The sequence below is a fragment of the Tasmannia lanceolata genome, unplaced genomic scaffold, assembly GCF_043159265.1.
Source record: "Tasmannia lanceolata isolate RefF3 unplaced genomic scaffold, GAP_Taslan_0.1 ptg000012l, whole genome shotgun sequence".
Lineage (NCBI taxonomy): Eukaryota > Viridiplantae > Streptophyta > Magnoliopsida > Canellales > Winteraceae > Tasmannia > Tasmannia lanceolata.
In genome coordinates, this window is record NW_027518689.1 from 51,064,980 (window position 1) to 51,089,576 (window position 24,597).

Below are 24,597 nucleotides of genomic sequence, written 5' to 3' on the forward strand. Positions count from 1 at the left end.
CTGTATGGATTGACTATTTAATTTTGAAAGTTGCATTAAGTTAAAGAAAAATTGCTTGATTAATTGCTTGAACAGCATCACCGTAAGAAAACATCACATTACCAAGCAGTTAGCATCACACTATATCGAATTCTTGAGCTTCACACCTGAACGTAAGAAGAAATTCTTCTTCCGTGTCAAAAACTAATACTGTTTCCAGCCAGAGGACAGTGTAAGAGCCCATAAGTCTCTGAAACCCTAGTCTGATGAGAATTTATTTAGGAACTGTAGAAGCCTCAATTCAACGTGAAAAGAAACTCCAAACCTCCCTACATCTCTCTATTTCAAGCTCCAGTTTCAGCCTTAATCTGTTATTCATACTTTTCCTTGACAGGGCCATGCAAACTTATATAATCTAATCTAAAGCTCAATTAATAATCACAAAAATCTCTAAAAGTCATAAAGATGACGCCGACAAAATTTCACCCTAAATGAAGACCTAATGAATAGCATGATTCCTTGCTACCTTTGTTTTTTTAATTGTGTCGAATACATTTTGATTTGTGACTGTTCCTATGAGCTTTGCTTTTTTTCTTTTTCTTGGAGTAATATTTATGCCATTCCAGGCATTCATCAATTTGGAATCAACTCCTGATGCTGTATTCCGGACTGATGCGGTGAAGTATGCATTAATTGGGTTGATGAGGGATCTTCGAGGAATTGCAATCGCAACAAACAGGTGATTAGTTATTTTATTTTATATGTATTTTTTTGCTAAGCATAGTTTGCAAGCAATATTTTCTTGTTTGTTTTCTACTCAACTCAACTCAACTCAACAAAGCCTTTGTCCCAAACTAGTTGGGGTTTGGGGTCGGCTAAATGAATCCTTTAGAAAAATTTCATGAAGAAGGTGAAAGGAATCTACCTGGCTCTAATCCTAGCTCTAGTTGGGTTCTTCTACGTGGATCATTTTCTTCCGTTCTATCCTATCCAAGGTCATGTTCTCTGTTATGTCCCTAGCTATCAAGCCTTTCCTCACTGTTTCTACCCAAGTTGTTTTCGGTCTGCCCCTACATCTTTTAACTCCATTAACTTGGCACAAGTCGCCTCTTCTCACTGGAGCATCCAAAGGCCTATGTTGGATATGTCCAAACCATCTTAAGCGGTGCTCTCTCATCTTCTCCTCAATTGGTGCCACCCCCACCATTTTACAAATGTCTTCATTTTTAATTCTATCTAACCTTGTGTGGCCGCAAATCTATCTAAGCATTCGCATATCTGCTACACTCATCTTATGCACATGCTGCTTCTTGGTGGCCCAACATTCTGAGCCGTACAGCATGGCTGGCCTCACAGCTGTCTTATAAACTTTCCCCTCAACTTGGTAGGGATTTTACGGTCGCACAGAACTCCTGAGGCAAGCTTCCACTTCAACCAACCTGCTCTTATTCTATGGTTTACATCCTCTTCAATCTCTCCTTCTTTATGTAGAATTGAACCAAGATAATGAAAGATATCCCTCTTAGGTACCTCCTGTCCCGTCATATTTACTACATCCTCGTCCCGCCTCCTTTCATTACTAAAGTTGCACTCCATATACTCTGTCTTAGTCTTACTCAGTCTAAAACCTTCGGATTCCAAAGTAGTTCTCCATAACTCTAACTTAGCATTTACTCCTGATTTGGTTTCTTGTTTGTTTTCTATTGAGAAAAAATAATCTATGTTTTCTTTTTTATTGACTCATTCAGTCGTAGAACATATGGGCTCCTGTTTGATTGGCTATATCCCTCGCACATGCCTCTACTCTTAAAAGCCATTTCACATTGGACAGATACACCAGAGGTGAGGCACAACATTTATGGGTTTTTTAGTTTGTTGAAGCAATTCATTTACATATCTTGTTTCTCATTTCACGGATATGAGAATTTCATTTCTCTCCTGAATGCATAAAATTTTAAGCATTTTACCTCATATGGAATTTCGTCTATTGTAAATTGTAAGGATCTGATGACAGAAGAAGTGAGAACATGAGTTCTGGAAGTGTGGGCTGGCAGAATCTACTTTTTTTTAAACTCATGATTGGGCTTCTCAATTTGTTGTATTCTCCTAATCATTCTCTAATTGTATTAATAGAAGAAAAAATAAAACTTGTTATTCTCCCAATCATTTTCGATACTAGAACAAAAATAAACTTGTAGAAACCATGAGTACTATGAGTAGGTACAAAACAATCAAGAAAGAAATTTGATAAAAATGAAAATTTATGAAACAATCGATATTTAATTGGTTTCGGCCAAAACAATTTAATTTTAAAAGTGTTTAATCATTTGAGTCTGTTCTTTTTACTCAGGATTGGGCTACTTAAGTTGTTGTATTCTCCCAGTCATTTGCTAATTGTATTACGAGGAATGCTAGATTGAAGAGAGCCTTGCAGAAAACAAGTGAAAGGGCTCCCCCATTAGCTGGACGTCAGCGTCCTCTTTGATTTTGCAGTCATTATTAATGATAGATGGTGACGTCCAGCCAATGGGGAGCCCTTTCACTTAATTTTTGCAAGGGCTCCCTTCAGTCTAGCATTCCTCTTGTATTAATAGTCATTTGCTAATCGTATTAATAGAACAAAAATAAAACCTTTTTTTGTAAATGGAAAAAAAAATAAAACTTGTTATTCTCCAAGTCATTTTCTAATTGTATTAATAGATCAAAAATAAAACTCGTTGAAACTGAATAAGTGGAAGTTGAAATTTTATTGAAAGAAAAATAATAGAAATTACAAACTAAACGAGTACAAGGGAAATGCTTCAAAACATGACAAACTATATATCAGCCCATTTTCTTATAGCCTATGGGTGTATACCATTAAACTTTTAGAGTGGCATGGGCATTTAAAATAAGTATTAAAAGAGTTTTACTACATTGGAACAGATGCCATTTTGGAGACATGGGGCAATCTATATGGAAAATCGTTCCGTATGCCTTAATTTGGAACATTTGGAAAAAGAGAAACAGGAGGATTTTTGAGGAAAAAGAGAAGAGATCGAACCAAAACTCTTGATAGCAAGCTTGCCCCTTTATCGTGGGCAAGTGAAAAGATTGGCACACCCTGTACCGTAGGGGAAATTCTCATAAATTGGCCCTCAGTTGTTAGGAAGAAGACTAAAGAAAAACTCTCACCTAAGTGGAAGGCCCCTCCGGTGGGATGGTTCAAACGCAATTTTGTTGGAAGTTCGATCGGCAATCCGCGGCCCGGTATTTGAGGGGTTATTCGTGAATGCAAACGGTGTTGTTTGCATGTCCTTCTTGGGACCGGCGGGCTTTTGTGATGCTAATGAAGCGGTAGCGAAGGCCCTTTTATTCACTCTAAGATGGTATGTGGAACATAACTTGGGCCCTCTCATCAATTAAGGAGACTTGTTGAATGCGTTAGCTTGGGCATCCGACAAGTGTAAGGGACCTTGGAAACTTGACATCACCGTTGAAATACTGGATTTGGTTCATGTCATTTGCTCCAAAATACAACATATGAGAAGGTCGGTCAACGAAATGGCTGATCGAGTTGCAAAGGATGGGGTTGCCTTCCATGGCGGTGGTGCTTAATACCCATCATCATGGTGTTGGATAGCCTCTTGCCTTTTGCATGATAACTTCTTTAGGATTTCTAGGCTCTATGTATCCTAGGTTTTTGGTATTTTACTTGTACTCAGATCCCCTTGCCTGTTGAGTCGTTGGACCCCTTTAGAATTTCAAATTCAAATTCCCCTGCTGTGAGGCCTGAGTAGCTTTTCCAGAAAAGGGTATGTTGGGAAACGAGCAGAGAGATAAAGTTTTTTCGGGCATGTCGGCGAATCCCAAGAAACCTACCCCTCAGAACCCTCAGAACCGGCAGAGGCCTCCTTCCTACGTCAGGAAGAACTTTGTGAACCGTGCCCTTGGCGGTCATTTTAATGTTTCTCTCTCAGAGGGGGGATCAAGTTCCCAAGCACACTTCATTATGAATAATCTGAGTGCTTTCCAGGGCTCCAAGCCGGGTGCAAAGAAGAACCTCAATAGATTAAATAGACTTCTAATCTTGTGCTCTAGACTCCCTAGGTTTGGACCCATCTATAGTTGAATCTACTGTTGGGGCGCCCGAGGTTGAATAAGTCTCAGTCAATGAAGTAGGTGGATGTATTGATTTTGACATTTGAAGGAGGCGTGTTGTCAATTCGTAACTCTCCTCTAGGATTGGAGTTTCCAAGGCTCTCCAATCCTTTGTTTCGTCTTTAAAAGGCCTTCCACTCCATCTGGATATATAGGTTTTTATTTTGATTTCCAGGAATGGCCACCTGTGAGGTCCTGGGAAAACCAACCTCCCAAGTAATCAGTGTTTATTCTGGGATTTTGTAAGAACTTTGGGATTGTCTCTTGGGGTTGGGCGGAGGCATCATTGGCTCTGAATGAAGATAGGACTTTGCTGCAAGATACAAGCAGAACATATATCCAGCGCTCCTCTGGATGTCCTGATCCAGGATTCTGGGGTTGTATATCTGCTAGAGCCCCTGACTCAGTATAGCATGGACGAATCCTTTCCGATGTCGATGGCTAGCCTACATCACCAAACTAAATAACCATCTAAAGGGTGATGACAAATCTGCTTTGAGGAAAGCCTTGCATGAGAGGCCCCCATATTTGGCACTTTTCGCGGGATGTCCTTTTTTGGGCTCTGGGGGCTGGCAAGGCTCTCTTGGTGGTGCGTTCAGTTATTAGGGATGGAAGGCTCCTGTAGAAAGACAGTTTATGGATGGGTGGTCCTAGCTGTAGTGGATGATTAGTAGATTTTCTTCGTTTTTTCTGGCCCAGGAGTATGCTCCTGGCCATCCTTAATTGATTCAATGTAATGCAGGTTGGGACCCTGGTCCCCATTGTATCGCTCATAGTATTAATAAAATTGTCATCTTTCAAAAAAAAAATAAAAAATCAATCAAAATATCAACTGATATGCCATTAATAAAGAGCTGACCTTCAATGACGGCGCTAGAAGCCGCTGTGTCCTGATGAGTAAGAGCGAAGACTCTGTTGGTTGGGGATGGTGGAGTACACTCTTCTTTTGATTATGAAAACAGCCCTGATTTCCCTTCCACTGACCCTGTTGCGGAGGTGGTGGAGGGCGAGGTTGAGTATATTGTATCGCCCTAGGGCAATCCTTCCTTCTGTGGCTCGGATCTCCAAAGTGATAACACGCGCTCATGGTCCTCCAACACTGCCCTGCATGAGTCTTCCCACAATGAGTGCCCGATACCTTTATCTGGCCCGACCCCCCTTATGTTCTAGGCTTCTTCGGCGGGGGTCCCTGATTACTGTGAGCTAGAGGATGTGACCTGGCTGCCTATAAATCTCATTCGTCCGCTTCTGCCTCTTTGGCCTTCTCACAGGTCTCCACTAAGGTGTGCGATCCAAAGTTCACGATATTTGCCATGATGGTGGGGTGAAGACCGTCAATGAATTTCCTAACCTTGTCTCTTTATGTGGCGGTATACCCCGGTGCATAATGTGACAGCTCTCTGAATCTTGCCCTATACTGAGCCACAGTCATGTTACCCTGCTTCAACTCGGCGAACTATCTTGCTAGCCAATCCTTAATATGTGCTGGAAAGTAGTGCTCATTGAAATGAGCCTTGAATTGTACCCAGGTCTCTCCTCTAACAGCAGGGTAAGCCTGCTCCATAGTCTGCCACCATATGCCTGCCTCTCCCTGCAGTAAAAAGGAGGCAAGGCGAACCTTCTGTGCATCAGTGCACTCCATAACAGCAAAAATCCTCTCAACTGCCACTAACCAGCGCTCTGCCTCCATCGGATCGCCTGTCCCATAGAACTCAGAGGATGGAAATTCCCGAACTCTCTATGGATCCGAAGGCCTCATCCCGAAATCTAGGCTCCTGTCAAGCTGCCAAGTGCACTGCGATGGTCTGCAAGGCTGTCTGGTTTGTAGCTTGGTTAGCTGCATGAGTCTGTGCCTGATTTCTAAGGATCTCTGCCAACATCTGCAGCCCATCCTAATTTTGACCCTGAGCTACGTCAGGAGTCAGGACCATCATTAGCAGGCGCATTAGCCTGGTTCGCAGCTCTCCTCCTCTGATGCATCTGAGGAAGCATAAGCACAATTTTAGAAAGGAAATGACACGTATGAATTTGGAATGAGAATCAATATATTGCATATTTAGCGTGTTATAACATGTATTTGTCCTTTATGCACTTCATAACTTATTATTCAAACAATGTATTATGGCAGTTATTGCCTCTTAAGTGTCTTATGAGGGATCATACATGTGATGTACATTAAATTAAGTACAACCTATCTACCCTTTCCTATGACGCACCCACACTCACGCACCAGGTTCCTCGCCAAAAACCTAGGGCTCTGATACCACAACTGTAATGACCCAAATCCAACATCGGGTTGCTACGAGCAAGCAAACCTGATAGAAACCACCATAATTTTTTTTATAATAAAGTTAACTGCTAACATGACCATCCATAAATCTTATTTCATGATTTAAAAGGAGAATCCTGCTACATTTATTCAATTTTGAATGTCTAAAATAGAATGCATAAACTAAAGGTCCATCATCTAAATACTTCTCCAAACTAAGAAATTAAACTGAAGAGATTGACATGTATCGTCATCTCCAACGCTTATTCGCCTTCAACCCACCCCACGAACTAAGTTTCTTCATTTGCCAATGCTCCCTCTCCTGCACTCTCCAACCCTGATGATGAAACAGGGTTAGAACAGCAGAATCATATAGCGACCCAAAAAAGTAGCAAAATTCAATAAAGAGAGACAAATCCAGAAAATTATCTATCACTTGACAAGTAGAAAGTAGAAACATAAGATGAGTCATGTGAATCAACAAAACAAATAGAATCATATAAAGTAAACTAGCGAATATGAAATAGAGCGAGTTTTACGTGAGTTATTTAGATGTGAAAGTTATCCCAAGGCACTCAGCTCCCATTAGCTTGTTACCTTGGCATACACGGTCAATTCTGTGAGGTCTTATTATGGCAGATCACACCGCCTTAGAGACTCATGGTCTTCTGAGGATTCCACATGAACAAGGGGTTTGCGCATATCACCCATGTTGTATCATTATTATTCGGGGATGGCTCTATGGCCTTCCATCACCCATCGCTGTTAGAGATTTCATCTCTTCTCTTTTCCACTTCTCTTCTTACTTAACATTTTCATCCATACGTGATACAAATTTTCATTTCATTTTCTCGGAAGTAAATAACAACTCTTCATTCTTGGAAACATGCTTTAGGCATTTTAAGAAGGTAATCAATAGAGATCTAATTAAAACATATATGAAGAAATAGAATTTGCATAAGAAAAACAAAGATAATATAATCTTCATGTCCCTGTAACTTCATTGAAAAGCGATCCAATTTTAAGTCTAGCTATCACTTGCCTTGACTTACGAAGTTAAGGTTTTTTGGAATCGATCCCGACCATGGTTTTAAATTTCGGCCGAAAAGTTTCGTTTCGACCATAATATTTCGGTTTCGGCACAAACCGAAATGAAATTCACATGAAGTTGTTTCTTTACAAGATTTCGCCGAAATGTCACCGAAGTTTCGATTGAAATTTCATTTTTGGACTTTCTTACAAAATTTCCACCGAAATAGCTGAAATTTCAAATGAAATCGCCGAAATTGACACCGAAATTTTAAACATTTCGGTCGAAATTAAAAAAATAAACGAAATCATAATCATAATTTTACATGATTTCGGCCCAAACCAATTTCGGTTTCGGTGGTTGCCGAAACCGACACCGAAACCGAAATTTAAAACCTTGATCCCGACATGGAAGTGAGAGGTAATTATCCTCGACTCAATTAATTAATAGAACGTTGTCAAATAAGCCTAGGTTTAAGCTCCCAATTCATGCATACAACAAGTCTCAAATCTGTGCCGTTTTAAATTTTATGTCTAATACGTCAATCCAACGATCTTTAAGGTAAAAATTTATATCCGAATTCTTATTTGATCGACCTGAAATTTTAAAGCAAGCTAATATACTTATAAAAGAACACATATCCAAAGTTCAGGTCATTTCAACGATTCAATCTTAGGATATAACTGTTGTAACAGACTGTCCAGAATCTGCCAAAAAATTCTGGCTTAGCATCTTAAACTAGTAACCTTAATCATCCAAACATATACTAAATCTGATCCAATCATCCTGAAATTTTAAACAAATATAAAATACATATCTATCGAAAACATATAAAAATTTTAGCCTATTCCAACGGTTTAATCAGTGATCATTAACTTAATAAACCATATACGAAATCTACTCCGATTGACCTGAAATTTTAAACACGTATAAAATATATATAGATCGAAAACATGTCAAAAATTTAGCTCAATCCAACGGTTAAATGGGTTAAACAAAGTGACCGAGACGTTGAGGGCGCTCCCCTTTATTATTATTAGTAAGATAGGGTGGTTGAGAAGCAGGTTGTTATTATTAGTAAGATAGCGCTCCTCTATATTCGAAATATGCCTTGATGTATAATTATTTTAACGGACTGATAAGAATCTGTCAAGAAACTGTGGGTTTAATAGAAAAAGCAATGTTCTTTAGAATAATAAATCGTATATTAATTCATATCTGATCAATCTAAAATTTTAATCACATATAAAATACTGATACATAGAAAACATATGAAAAGTTTAGCCTAGTCCAACGGTTAAATCATAAGATATAACTGTTATAACACAAAATCATACAAGATTTCATCTTGATGACTTATGGAAATCAACTGTTGAAATCAACACTACAAAAGAAATCTCCTTTTTATTACTCATACACGCATACACAACACATACACACACCACATATACTTTGAGTTTTATACACAATATGGTTATGGCACTTGTTCAATAAAGTAGAACAATGGAGTTGAATGTTCTCTATGGATCAATCCAAAATCAATGGCTTCACTCTCTTCTTTCTCTTCCCTTTTTTTTTCCTCTTTTATTTTTTTCCCTTCTATTCTCACTGTGTGCGTGAAAATGGTTTAGGAGTGAGTTTGTGGGAGCCAACGATTTCAAAAGTCAAATTTATTTTGAATTTGTTCTTGTTGTTGAGATTTTATTTCTAACTCAAACTCCTCATTGGTGGGTAAGTTCCCTAGTTCTATAGGTCTCTTTAGATCTTATCTTGCTTTCCAAGCTAACTAATGAATAAGATTTCCTTTTTCCTTTTTTTTTTCACTTTTTTTTATATTGACACCCCTCCGAAATGTGCACTTTATGGCACACGCACACTCCTTGTTGGGAGTTTTGTACGGCCACACCATTTAGGGAGAAATCTCCTCCCCAAATGTTTATGAAATCCCACTTTTGCCCTTCAATATTTGCATATTTCCTTAAATACCCTTTTATGTTTGAGTAAAATAGTCTATTTAGTTAGTTTTTTATGGTTTTAAATGTTCCTAAGTGGGCCCTACCAAATTTTATTTATAAATAATTTAATTATTAGAGTTAGATTCAAGGGTGGGTGTTACAGGCATAGTTAGTTGAGGGATCGATTTTCGTAGGAACTTCTGGAACAAAGAATTAAAGTGTGTGGCGCAACTAATGGAGACCCTAGAACGGTTTTCATCAAGAACAAAAAAGACGTGAGAGTATGGATATGAGACCAATTGGATATATTATTTGTTCATTTGTTCTACAAGTGACTAATACCTAATATGCCTTCTTCCTCAGCAGGCAGAATATGGAGCATACTGGCCCCTTGTAGTGTTTGTGCATTTTCCTGGATGGTATGCCTTGATAAGATCTTGATTGTGGATCTCCTTTGGAGAAGGAGGATGCTTATGACAGATCATTGCTGTCTTTTTTTTAGTTGCAGGGGAATCAGTGGACCATCTATTCATTCATTGTAGGTTCGCCAGAAAAATATGGGCTTACGCGCTTAACCTCTTTGAGGTGCAATTGGTATTTCCTCATCAGAGGTGGTAGAGGAATGGTCATTTGCCACTTCGACTAAGAGAGGAAAGATCCTCTGGTACCTGGATTTAGTGGAGGTCTTTTGGGCTCTATGGACAAAATTTCTATTTGCATATCAGCGTATATCAAAGTCCTCTATTCGTAGATCGTAGAGATAAGAATAAGCAAGATTTCATCCAGTAAATCTTCTCCTAGATGGGCTCCCCTTGCCTGGCAAGATGAAATTGAACTTTGAAGGTTCTACCATAGGAGCTGGGCTAAGTAAAACGGCTATTCTTTTTTACCTTCACAGAATTCTCTGTCACAGTTGACCTGGAAAAGGGACTCCCAGATATCTCGTGGTTCCCATGTTGCTGCCGCGTGCAGGGGCGAGATTGTCCACGTTACTTCCACGTTGAGTGGGAGATTAACACCTGTCCGACTGGCATGAGGTGATATTCAGATAATCAGATGGCATCATCAACCTTACTTTTTCTGGCCCTCTAGGAATTAGGGACCCAAATGAAGCGGAAATCAAGTTTTATTAACCGGGATGCTAGGTAAAGGAGGATGACTTAGACCCATTGATTTCAGGAGATTCTCTAAATGATGAAGCCGAGACCAGTTTCCCTTGGAGGTTCACCGATGATTTTGAGGAGATTTGCGATGACATATGAGGGACATTAAGTTCCAACAAATTTGGCGTTCCACAAACAGTGATGCGGACTAATTGACTAGAACCGGAGTTCTTAGACCCGGGAATGGAGATTTTTTACTCTCTTACCCCTTGAAATGCTGTATTTTTTCGCTTTTCTATACATGACCACCTCGGTCACCAAATGCAGCTCTTTTTTCGTTTAATACTGAATCATTATCATGCCAATAAAATTAAAGGGCTTCCCGTCACCAATTTTATATTTCCCCTAAAACATTTCTTCTTTTTCTCTTTTAATTGTTTATAATTCATAATGTAGAATTCGTTAATAAAAAACCCACCCCTTGGAGGACTTGTAATGAAGTAATCAGCTGTGCACTTTTTTAGGAGACCACGAGAATTTTTTTTTTTTTTTAAAAACTTATCACATCCTGCAAGTGAATGAAAACCATCAAGCTTTGGTTTATCTTATCATGCCATATTCACCTTGATGAAGGCCTCCAATTAACAGAAATTGTCAGTGACAAGTATGGTACTTTTTTTGTCACCTAGCTGAAGGCCCTTCCAATTAACGGAGAAAAGCATTACGCTAGTGAGCTATTTGTAGATTGAGTACATTGTTTTAGTAAAATCTCGAGTTAGAGGATGTTCTAGAGGTGTTTTTTCTTAAAGGAGGCATGTTCACTTCAAATGTCTCAATTTGAAAGAGGTGAATGAAGGAATGCCAAAGCAGCCAATCCAATAATGGACTGCCAGTTTTCTTGTACAGGCATAACGGTGGCCCCGTCTTGGGTTAGACCCTCCTATGTGGGATTCGTTGGGTTGGTTCCACAGTCGTACTTTTCAGTCAAGAATATATAACGAATTTTAATGGCACAGACATTCTTGTTTTTTTCAGGAAAATAAACTAGATGTTCTTCAAAAGGAATAGTTATTCCGGAGCGATGTAATATCAACCAGCCAACTTGTGTGAACTAATCCATCAAGTCTGACCTTGTTCAACTAAGTGCATGCATAGGGTTCTTTTAGGTCTTCATTGTCGACATATCATTATGGAATTGTTTTTCACGTCTATTTTTTTGCTTCTTTTGTCACCTATTGTGTCATGTGCGTTTCATGTGATTGTGGAAGTGAAATAAAAGGCTTCCTATAATTTTGGTTGAAAATATGAAGTTAATTATCTTCTCATTTTTTTTCTGATCACATCTTATTAATGGTTTCCTTAGTCTTCTTTATGTTGAGAAGTACTCTTGCACATTCACACTTGTGGACAATTTCATATTTTCCTATCTTATAGTGGCTGATTTATGATACAATTCAACAAATGCAGGTTACTACCCCGTTGTTAAAATTTATGGCAGAGTTTGTGTTAAACAAAGCTCAACGTTTGACTTTTGACTCATCATCTCCTAATGGAATTCTTCTTTTCCGAGAAGTCAGCAAAATAATTGTGGCTTATGGGTCAAGGATTTTATCTATTCCAACTAGCGCTGATGTTTACGCCTACAAATACAAGGGAATATGGATATCCTTAACTATTCTTTTAAGGGGTAAGTATATCAGCCAATGAGTTTTCCATGTGCAGAATTATTTATTTGCTCAAATCCAAAAATTTAAACCATATCTGCCCTAGTTGCATGCATGCTAACTGTTAGTTCCTTCATTGCAGTTAAATGCTATATTCTTTTCTGAATTTTTTCTGAGATAAACGCTAACTAGAAATATATTCCTTGGGATGTTATCAATAATACATTAGACAAAAAATGGAAACCAAGGAACTTGGACTGGGTATAACAATATTTGTTGAATTGAGTTATTTTCAGTCAATATTATTGTTAAAGTATAAAAGATTAATAACGCCTTCTCCAACAGCTTAAGCTTTTGGAGTAATTGGTAGTTTCACATCGTATCAAAGCAAATGCCTGGGTTCAAACCTCCTTGATAGCAAAATCCACATGCAATGGCCAAATCCAAAAGTGGGGCCACATGTGCCACGTGTAGGCCAACCCAAAGAAAGAGGGGCCCCACGTGAGGGGGAGTGTTAAAGTATAAAAGATTAAATAACGTCTTCTCCAACAGCTTAAGCTTTTGGAGTAATTGGTAGTTTCACAATTTTCATGCCAGAAAGTGTTATCTCATAATCCAGAAATCTGTAAACTGAAGTGTTACCAGAATTTATATTAGCTTGTGTTAATAATCCACGAGTCCATCTATGACTGGCAGATATATAATGGCCGCTGGTCTCAGGCAGAAATATGGATCTTTGTCCCATTTATTACTCTGCACACAAAACTGTTTATCAATGATAAGGTGAATCCAGATAATTTGACAAGTCAATAGAAAGGGAATCCTGTTAACTGAGCATTTCTCTGCCAGCATCTAAGGAACCAATAGTATATCAAGTTTGGGAATTATCCGATACTCGTTATGGAACACAGTTGAGCAATTTCTGGTTTATCCTCCTCATAGGGAATATACCTTGAATATCCACCTTGAAAAAAAAATTATTATTACTGTAACTGTACTCTTCATCTTTACGTCATGGGCTTTTCAATCATAAGTGAACTGTTAAAAACTGTCATTATGATGACTTTTTTGAATATTAATTGGCTCTGAACTGCTGCATTTCTTGGACAGGGACGGCTTTTTGAATTTCTGTTTCAGTTGCAGGACAGGGCTTTCGAATTTCTGTTGGATTTATTAGGCTAGCCTTTGCATGGTTCTTTTTTCTCACATTCACTGTGAATTCAACACTATAGGCGATATAGTAGCAAATTTTAATGTTCTTTGTAATGGTATAGTTACTTGGGGTAAAATGTCTATGTTACAGTGTGCTTTCCTCTGCTTCCTTCTTCTTTTTTGTTTTTCCTTTTTCTTTCTGGTTTTTTCTTCCTGTTGATTTGTAGAGGTTTTTCCTCCTTTTACCTTTTATTGCAACCATTTGTTAAAAAAATGTAAAAGAAAATATAAACAGATTTCTTCCTCCATACAAATTCTCTCTCTCTCTCTCTCTCTCTAGGCGTCCCACCCTTGATATTTGATCCAACAGCAGCTTACTATTTGAGAAGCTGCTGTTATATCAAATATCAAGGATGGTACCTCCACCGTACAAAAGGCCTTACACCATATAATTTCTTGTAACAGGTACCTGTTCTTTTCTTTTCTTTTTTCTTTTTGTGAATGGTAACAGAGGTACCTTTTCTTCTTTTCTACTTTTTTTACTTTTCACCTCCTCTCTCTCTCTCTCTCTCTCTCTCTCTCTCTCAATTTCTCTATACTTTAGATCCACATCATTGCCAATCTTCAATCTTGCATCTCTCCTCTCTCTCTCTCTCTCTCTCTCTCTCTCTCTCTCTCTCTCTCTCTCTCTCTCTCTTTCTCTCTCTCTCTCTCTCTCTCTCTCTCAAAACCCCTTAGCCCTTAGGATTTTGGTCCCCTTTTCCTTCATTTTCGACCCAATAGTTGAATTCTACTTTCTCCTTTTCTAAATGCACCTCAATGGAGGGTCATGTTAGCATATAGAATAAGTGAGGCTTTTAAATTTAATAAGGGCCAGCCGTCATAACTTTTAAGTTAGCTGCATTTTAGCACCCGAACTTTATAGCTAGTGTATGTCAATACCATTCACTCAAAAGTTCCCCTTAGAAAGACTCACCCCTTTTTCACAAAAAACCCCCCAACCCTAGTCCCTTCTTTTGAACATGGTTTAAAATTTCGGTTTCGGTAACCGTTTCGGACATTCGGAAAACCGAAATTTCGACCAAAATTCCGAAATTTCGGTCGAAATTTGGTACTCCCGTTTGAAATTCCGGACAAAAATTTTGTAACATTTTAAAAAAAAATAAAAATTGCATTTTCTCGAAATTTCGGTCCGAAATTACCGAAATTTCAGACCGAAATTTGGTAAATGGCGAAATATTCCAAATACCGGTTTCGGTCCCCACCGAAATCCGAAATTTCTGATTTCGGTCGAAATTTAGAACCATGCTTTTGAAAGCCCAGGTTTTGTCTCTTTCCTCTATTTCTCTCCTCATGGCATCTCTTGAGTTCTTTCACTTCTCAAGTCCTTTTCCTTTGCTGTCCATGGTAATTTTCTCCTCCGAAAATGACAAATCCTCCCCATTTTCAAGCCCAGGGTATCCTTGATCACCTTGAAGGCATAGCCACCATTGTGGCCTAGTGGTCACGGGTTCGAGTCATGGAAACAGCCTCTCTGCAAAGCAGCCGTAAGGCTGCGTACATCTAGCCCTCCCCAGACCCCGCAATGGCGGGAGCCTCGTGCACTGGGCCGCCCTTTTTGTTGTAGTATTCATGCGATTAATTCTTATGGTGGCACATTTTTGTGAGTTAAAATCAGTGAGTTGCGGTTTAGCCAATGGAAATCTGGAAATAATTCTTTGCATCTGTTGTGGCATTTTTTATTTGTGTTCTTCAAGCATTATTATGGATCATTCAATACTGCTTTCACTGATTCGCTTTTGACTATATTTCAATTGAATAACCATTTAATTTAAGAATGGAGGTGAGACTTAGAAAACATGATCTGACATCCAAGTAAAAAAAAAGGTGGGAGTCAATTCCTTTTCTTTGTGTTTGTGGCATTCAATTTTCATATTATAGCTTGTCCAGTTATGTACTGCATAGTTTGATATTTTTTTTATAGGATTCTTTGCATTTCGTAAGATGCGGTTATTTATTTACTACTTTTAATGTGATATAATTATCAAATCTCAGCAATGGCCGGAAACTATGTCAACTTCGGTGTATTTGAACTGTATGGTGATAGAGCACTTGTAGATGCCCTCGATATTACTCTGAAAATGATGCTATCAATTCCTCTAGCTGACATATTGGCATATAGAAAGGTATGTTTTACTACTTTAGGTTTGGGTGTACAATGCTCCTGTTATTGTTATGATCTTTCATTTGTGTAGGAACTCTATCATATTTAGTATCTATAGTTTCCTAAATACCTTGTTTTTGTTTCTAATAGATATTTTAGATAGGCAGTATTTGCTGGCACTTCGTAATCTTATGGAATTTTGTCTATTAGTAGTGCAAAATATATTTTCTCCGAACTCATTTTTTCCATATGAAAATATTACGGGTAGTGTTGAATGAACATGGAAGAGTTTGTATCTGGCATAGACCAACTATTCAGATTTGACAAGCCAAAAAATAGCTACTCACTGACTAGTTTGTAAAAATATGTATGAAAAAAGGAAAAAAAAAGTAATTAAAGAAAAAATGAAAAGAGAAAAGAGAAAAAAAAAACGAAAAAATTAGAAAAGAAAATTTTAACAAATTTTTTTTGTTTAATTTGCTTAAATTTAAGTTACTGTACAGTTAAGTTCATTACAGAAGGGTGATAAATATTTGGGAAATGATAAATGCGCCCCTTTTCATTACATGGGACAGCCAACTGCACTGTACGTGGCAATCAAATCCGTTGAATCCTTCCCATGGGAAGTACAACAGCCCCTTTGCAATCATAGATACACTGCAGCTGGGTGTCCCAAGTAATTAAAAGGGGCGGATATATTACTTCCCTAAATATTTTCTTAAATTTAAGTTATTGTGCAGTTAAATTCATTACAGAAGGGTGACATATAGTATTAATAATTTTTATACATTTATGCTATTAATATAATAACTGTTAATTCATTACTTATAAGTAAAGAAGAATGATGTTCATAATGATATTTATAACATAGATTTGTTTTATTGCATATTTAATAAACTAATAATATACACAGTTATGTAGTAAAAAACTAAAAACTTTGCTAGAGAACCTGCTCTGCGACCAGATATGGCAGGCATAATAGCCAAGAAAAATTCCATTTTTAATACAGGGAAAGGCTCCAAATGAAATATAACCAGTAGAAGAGAGATTCGAATACCAATTTCAACAGAGAACCACAATTGAGCCAACTAGAAACTTCTGCAAGGGTTCTATTTGTGCTGGAAATCTTAGCTAAGAAAAATTAAGTATCCTTCTTCTGAATTATCATAAGAGAAAGACAGTACAACACATTAGGTTTTCTAAAATATCCTCCATGCCCAATACAAACTAAATTCAGAAGTAAAAAAGAACTATTGCCTAAAGTATGTTTGTATTGCAATCTACGGTTATGGGTGTCTCATACCAGATAAGACCCAAGATATAAACATCATAAACCTAACTAGATCTAACTTATAGGATGAAACTAATAGTAAATATAAAGTAGCATGTATCAGACTTGCATGTTCAAAATTATAATTGCAAATATGCGCCACTGAAAGCGAAAGGCTTTACGGAAGTGATATATCCGCCCCTTTTGATTACTTGGGACACCCAACAGCAGTCATTTGATACACTGCTGCTGGGTGTCCAAAGTGATCAAAAGGGGTGGATATATCACTTCCCAAGCGTTATAGTTATCAAATAGGGTGACCTATGTTTCAATCATTTTAGTTATTTTGACCAACAGAAATATCTATAAAAAAATATCTAAGTGTTATTGTTATCCAAGTGTGTTAGACATTGTATGTCGGGCCCACACCAATAGACAGGTCAGATTATGGTTTAGCATGAAGTGCAATTGAATGAGTACATTGAGAATAATAAAATAAAAAATCTGAAATGTCTGTGTGAATGCTGATGGAGACATCAACAATGGGCATGAATTCAAGGTTTACAAGCGTAGACGTGGAAGAAACTAATGGTGGAGACTCTAGTACGGGCCATAGACATGGGCATCCTTTTTCTATTACTTATCTTCTATTTTCGTCATTTTATTTGTAGCCTACTCTTTAGGCATCAAATCTCACCCATTTGGTGTGTTTTTGGTATTATTAGTAAGGTTTTTTCAATTACCTATCTAATGAGCCCAAGATCACATGGTTTGGATGTGATATGAGCAAGTTATGAGTGTTTTTAGGAAATGTTATAGGTCTATTACGAGATTATTATTTTAGGTAAGTTTTTAACTTTATTTAGTTTACTTTAGATTAGATGAATGGTTGAGATTAGTTGATTAGGTTTTAAGATATCTTCCAGGGTTTCTTTTCTTATAAATACATCTTATGAAAGCAATGTAAGAGACTTTTGAATATTGAATAAAATTGACGTTTTTTTGTGAGAGCTATTGTGGCTTCGACTTCTTCTCTTCTCCTCTTGGTGGCTCGGAGCCAATCTTTCTCACTCTCCTTTCTTCTTCTCTTCTCTCAAATCATCCCCAGAAAAGGTAAGACGTCAAATCTTTCAATCTTGTGTTTCTTTAAACCCAGAGTTGAAAATCCTAAATTCCAAATAACTTCTTTAATCTTCAAGATCTCGACTTGAGACTTTGAAGGACTTTATTTGGGACTAAACCTCAGCCAAAGCATCCAAGATCCATAGCTTTAATCCACTTTTGCAGCCAATTGAAAATTCGTACCCTTTTCAACCCTAGAACACATTTTCTTGGAAATTGATGGTACAACGGCCATCAAAACTGAATCCTAGGCCTGAAAGTGGTTTTCTTTTCATCTTTTAGATCGTACCCTACGAACCACCAGCCCTAAATTCTGAAATTACATATCTGTCCAAATTACCAAGATACCCTTTTGGCCTAAATTGGACCGATTTGACCCCGTTTTGTTGCTGCATAAATTTATTATTGTTTTTCATTGGATTATTGCTGATTTCTCATCAACGTAAGGTTTAATTCATAGGTTTTTGGAACTGTTTAATTATTTGACTTGGTCTCACGCCTAAAACCCCATTTTTAGCCTAATTTTGCCTTAACTAGTTACCCGAAAGGTCTTCTAACTGCTGAGTACGTTGTGCAAGGTTTATTTAATTGTTAATTGTTATTTTTTCCATCTCTTATTGCTGTTTTAAGCCTTGATATTGCTGCTGTCCGTAAAATAAATTCGCAATAAATCAGCCTTAGTGGTTCTCGTAGGTGCCTCTAGCCTTTAGATTCAGCCCTAAGGCTAAGAGTTCCTATAGTCTTTAATCCCATTAGGAGTGTAGGATTTTTCCCTTATTTGGGTATTGTCTTGCATCAAATGCATTTGTTTTCCGTTTGTCAAGGGCATGAGGAAGTTGGTGTGGGGATCCCTATCCATAATTTTGCCATCCAAACATGAGAAATGTGGTTTCAGATGCAACTTTCTTAAGAAATTATACTACAAGACACATAGATAGAGCTGCAACAATTGCCTATTCCAATTTACTGTGAACATGGATGTTAGTTTAGGATGGAATGATAGTGTCTTAATATTTCTCAGATATAACACTGCCACTTGGTGTCTATTCCATTTCTAACTTCATTTAGTAATACAATATTATTTTATGAGGCTGTTTCACCTCCGTCTCGACTAAGTGTGTCACCTGAAAATTAGCCATTCACTCTTTTTATGAATGGCTGAGATTAAAAAACATGATTTTGAGTGGGATTAATCTCAGTCCATTCACAAAAAAAGTGAATGGCTGATTTTCAAGGACTCACTTGCTCGCGACGCAGGTGAAACTAAGGGTGCAACTCAGGGAGGTTGGGTCGGGTTGAGGCCAACCCGAACCCAACCTGCTTAGATTTTTATCAATGCGAACTAAACCTGAACCCGACCCGAGTTGCAGAAAATAAATCATGAGAACCAAAAAATAGAAGAAGAAAAAAGGGAACTTGTTCCTGGCTGCTGGTTCTGGTACAACCACATAGGGAGGTTTAGAGCAACATGCATCGTGGATGGGATGCCGAGCACTGTTGCATTCAGGGAGAAAAATAAAAAGAAACAGAAATCCTATTGATACCTATATCACCCAACCCTCAACAAATCGCTTACCACCCTCTATTTCTCCCATTAAATTAGTCTCCCAATGAATCTGTGATTGAAAGTACCCAAAAAAATCTATTATTAAAATGGAAAATGACTGACATGGTAAGCATCTCCTGCATTAACATTAGGATCCAAAAGAAATCAATGGGAGTTTAGGCTACCTGATACACCGGAATGAGATAGTCTCAAGTCCCATATGAACCTTAGAAAAGAGGCAAATACAGAGTATCCTCATTAAGTTTTCCTGAATGACCTAAGTGGGAAGAAGAAATCTATGAAAAGTCTGGAGCTAGTGGTACACTAGAATAGGATTTCTTAAACTTTACCGAAGTAAAGTAATAGAACAGATACTTCCTATTACTGTGGTTTCAATCCTCTTTTGTACTCTGCCCCACATTGTTTCAGATGCCAGTGACAACAATGGTGATGGAACTTGGAAGCACGCACCACTGGGATTTCGATCCTAGCAATATTAATGAAATGAAATGATAAATGAAATGCTCCAATTCGCCCTAAATTCATCCTAATGATGGTTAAATTTCTAGAATTCAAATGTAATGAAATGAATTGTTAAATGAAATGCTCAAATTCGTCCTAAATTCACTCTAATGAGGGTCTAAATTTCTAGAATTCAAATGGAAGTTGGCCTGACCTGTTGGAGAGCGTGCTCTCGTAGGCAATTGCGCTGATTGAAAACGGACAAAATTTAAGTACAGCTGGAAAATAAATTAGCTGCCACTGAAAATTTTTCATTTTCGTATGTGTGTTTGGGTTACGGGGTTGGGTCAGGTCGGGTTATTTGATGCTCAACCCTAACCTAACCGAAAATGTAATTGGGTCGTTTTTTCCCCAAACTTAACCCGACCCGAATTATAGTTTGGCCAACCCAACCCGAGCCGAAATCAGGCTGAACCCAACGGTGCGGGTTGAGCCCGACCCAAGTTGCACACCCAGGTGAAATGGAGTTTTATTTTACATGTTTCTGTATTTTCCTGAAATCTTTTATCTACATTTATATTTTTCGAAGACTGCATATATTTAATACTCAATACTTATTATTTGTTTTATGTACTGTTACAAGTGTTATCTTTTTTTTACTATGATTCTTTTATATGTTCTGTATTTTCCTGAAATCTCTATGTACATATATATTTTTCGAAGACTGCATATATTTAACACTCAATACTTATTATTTGTTTTATGTACTGTTACAAGTGTTTTCTTTTTTTTACCACATTAAAGAAGAAAAGGTCAGTCTTATTTCTAATAGCCAAAGAAGACAATGCAGATACCTACATATTCTTGGAATTGTTTCATCAATGCTTTGAAATATTTAGAGAGATAAAGATTTCATAATGCAATGGTGTACAAAAATTTGTTGGGATTTTGTATGTTGAGACATATTTAATAATCAACTGACTATAGAGCAATTTTAGTTTCAAAAGTAATATGTTTCTCTTTTCTTTCTGTAGTTTTGTATGTGATATCTCTGAACACTGCATTTTATCTTCCAAAGAATTTTTTTTCTCAATTTGTTCATTTTTTTCCAGCTTACAAGGGCTTACTTTGCATTCTTGGAAGTTTTATTCAACACCCATATCAGTTTTATTCTGAATCTGGATACAAGCACCTTTATGCATATTGTTGGATCTCTTGAATCTGGTATCAAGGGTTTGGATACCAATATCTCATCACAGGTATGTGTCATGCTAAATTTTATTTTAATTTAGCTGTTTCTTTCTTGCTTCTTATATATTTCTTTATTTGTTGACTGCTTCAAAATTTCAAGGTCATTACCACAGTGCTTTCTCTATAATCTTTAGCAATCTCAAAATTCGTCACATGAAATAAAATGTAAATAACATATCTTTTAAGCAGGCATGTCCTCTAAGCCAACAACTTCTTTCAGTGCTACATTGCTTAATTTTTTTTTGTACTTCTGTGTGCATTTGGAGTGTGCAATATTTCTTCTGTCTTCCATTGTAATAAACCTTGATTTTTCCTCTCAGTGTGCGTCGGCTGTTGATAGTTTGGCTGCATTCTACTTCAACAATATTACAGTTGGAGAGGCACCCACATCACCTGCTGCAATGAGCCTTGCCCGACACATTGTAGAGTGCCCCAGTTTGTTTCCAGAAGTAAGTTATACTTTGTTTCTTTGGCTAAGAATAACTCTTCATTTGCTGAAGACAACCTTTGAGTGGATTCCTCCGACACATGTTCGTCCGTGGAGGGCTACATAGTGTTGGCAAGGTTTCAGGTTTTAGTTTCTATTGTAATAGAAATGAAAACATGTCGGTTTCATATAGAAATTTCGTTGGAAATCCTTTAAAATTACGAAAATGTATGGAAACATATTTAAGATGAAGCTTCAAAGTGCTAGAGTAAGCACAAATGCACGCTGAAAACCATCACATAAGCGAAAAAACCACCCATAATGGTTTAACAATATCTAACACCTTAATTTAAAAAAAAAAAAACAAAAAAACAATATCTAACACGTATTGACATGCATTGTCAGTGTCACGCATGTCTAATGATTCATTTCATACCATATTTTACATGCAATATATTAAGTATTTATACATAATATGTACACCACATTTCTCATGCAATTCGTATAAATATAATTGTGTAACACATGCCGAAACGTTATACTACTAATACACTTACGATTTTGGTTTTGGCATGCATCTCGGTTTCGGTGGGATGGAAACAGAAATATTTTAGTTATTCCATGTCAGTTTGGTGGAAATTTAAAACCAAGAGTTTTGGAAGATAATGTGCGCTTTTTGGAATGGCTCTTGCAACGATTATGTCCCCCCCCCAAAAAACCCACACACACACAAAAAAAAGGCCATCCACCCAGTCTTCTCTATGAACTGATAAATATCTTTGCTTCAAAATACTTATAATCTCTGAGAGTCTCTGACTTGTCCCATTAATGACATTGAGGTGGCCTCACTCTAGATAGGTTGGTTATTGAAAGCAACCATAATTCTCCAACAGTACCATGGGACTTTTGATTTAACATTATACGAGAAAGTGTAATTCAAATCCAGGTGGCTAGCCTGATTTCAAACTGTGCCACCATGTTCCGATTGGATGGCTTTTAATCTTCTTAGGAAGTTGCATTAGCTTTGTGATTCATATTGTGAATTGCAACTTTTTCCAGCACACATTTTCTTCTATGAAGAAATGTATAAGATGCAATCCCAATACTACGGTAAAAAAAAAAGGAACACTAGGGAGGATTGCTTTCTCATCATTCCACAGCTGGCAGAGTTGGTAAGAGACTTTGTTTTTTTCCTCACAAGCACCAAAAAAAGATAGAAACCATTGATACATTATAAATTAAATGGTTGAGAAAGTCAGAATAGGATTTACTAGAAGCGAACATATATAGGTAAATTGGGCAATACTATGCGACAAATGCCTCTTCTGGTTTCTTATTATTATGAAGTTGTAATGTTATGTTGCCCTTGTTTGGACAGATATTAAAGACTCTGTTTGAGATTGTTTTATTTGAGGACTGTGGCAATCAGTGGAGTCTTAGCAGGCCGATGCTGAGCTTGATACTTATAAATGAGCAGGTAATGTAGAACCTGTGAATTAATAGTTATATGCTTAAAACAATTCTCTTAATTACAAGTTTGTCAGCTAGAACTACTTTCTCATATGATTTATTTTTTGCACCTTGCACAATAAATTTTGTAAATCTGATGCTGGCACATTTCAGTGTGCATGACATTTTTTATTTCCGTCTGTGACCCATTATTTTAGGCATCTTCCCTACTCAGAGGTTCCTTCGGTTGTTGTTTATTTAACTTCAAAACCAGTATAGTGTTGCTACCCTGCTATATCGTATATAACTTCTTAGATATTTGTAGAAAGACTGTCCATTTTTAAACCATGAAAATGATAGACTGCTTCAGTTATGTGAAGAAGTGAAAATAAAAAGAATAAAATAGAAGGGGAAGGAGGAGGAGATGGAGCAGGGTTTGGATTTTTACACTCATTCATTCTATGAAAGGGCTACCAATCAGGGTGGAGCCTCTAGCTTAATTGGTTAAGGGTTTTTTCTTCAACGGTGAGATTCGTGGTTCAATTTGGAGAAAGGAGTCTTCATTCCCAGTTTTTTTATTGAAATTTACTATTAGCAAGTGTTGAGAGAGGAGAAGAGAAGAGAATGAGAGAAAATGAGTGAGTTAGGGAGATGCTCCCCCTCACTTATGTATTTATATTAAAGAGAAAGAGTACAAAGATCATAATGCCCTGAGGCAAATACATACATTTTCTAACACTCTCGCTCTAGTTGGAATGTAGATATCATACATTCCTAGCTTGTTACAAATATCATGTAGCTTAGCTTTACTCAACATCTTAGTAAATACATCAGCTAGTTGATCCACTGATCGAGTGAAGGAGACGTGTATCTCTCCCTTTTGAATTCTCTGGCGTATGAAATGACAATCAACCTCTTATGTGCTTGGTTCTCTCATGGAAGACAGGATTGGTAGCAATGTGAATAGTAGCCTTAAAGCTGGGCTAGAGAAGGTGAAGGGAAACCAATCTCTGATAGGAGAGATCGCAACCAGATAAGCTCTCCACTCGTATGTGACATGGCTCGATATTCTGCTTCTGCACTTGGAAACTATGTCTTGTTTCTTACTTCGCCATGACACTAAGTTACCCCTAACAAAAGTGCAATAGCCAGTTTCCCATTCATCTATAAAAGTTGCAAGACTTGGGTATTTCGGAATGACATTTCAAAGGAACTGGAAAATTGGACTTGCGCTTTCAATGGATGTTTGGGTCAGGAGCTCTGGATGGCATTACCGTATGCAGTTTTGTGGCACCTCTGGAAGGAACGTAATAGCATGGTCTTCTCTGATATAAGAAAATCAGCATACCTATTAATTCTCGACATCAAGATTTCTATTGTAACATGGGCCAGAGCTAAAGGCAAGTTACCATACCCTCCTGGTGTTGCATTGAGGAGGTGGAAGGTGTTACTGACGGAAAAAAGGCAAAGGGTATTATATAAACCGAAATCGTTTCCTCCTTTTGAAGGTTTCTTTAAACTCAATTTTGACGGCTGTTCCAAAGGAAATCCCAGCCCTGCTGCTTTTGGGGGTATCCTGCGTGATTTGGATAGCCGTCTTCTCATGTCTTAATC

General features: G+C 37.5%; 1 protein-coding gene across 4 annotated transcripts in view; it reads left to right on the forward strand.

The window, feature by feature from the left end:
* Nucleotides 1-24,597, forward strand: part of LOC143888435 (ARM repeat superfamily protein) — a 77,751-nt gene that overhangs the window by 45,919 nt on the left and 7,235 nt on the right. For all 4 annotated transcript variants that reach the window (XM_077392859.1, XM_077392858.1, XM_077392857.1 and 1 more), the window contains exons 22-28: nucleotides 606-718; nucleotides 1,728-1,821; nucleotides 11,944-12,163; nucleotides 15,348-15,478; nucleotides 20,969-21,115; nucleotides 21,428-21,556; nucleotides 22,913-23,011. In XM_077392859.1, the coding sequence (XP_077248974.1) occupies nucleotides 606-718; nucleotides 1,728-1,821; nucleotides 11,944-12,163; nucleotides 15,348-15,478; nucleotides 20,969-21,115; nucleotides 21,428-21,556; nucleotides 22,913-23,011 (933 nt within the window). The remainder of the gene's footprint in view (nucleotides 1-605; nucleotides 719-1,727; nucleotides 1,822-11,943; nucleotides 12,164-15,347; nucleotides 15,479-20,968; nucleotides 21,116-21,427; nucleotides 21,557-22,912; nucleotides 23,012-24,597) is intronic.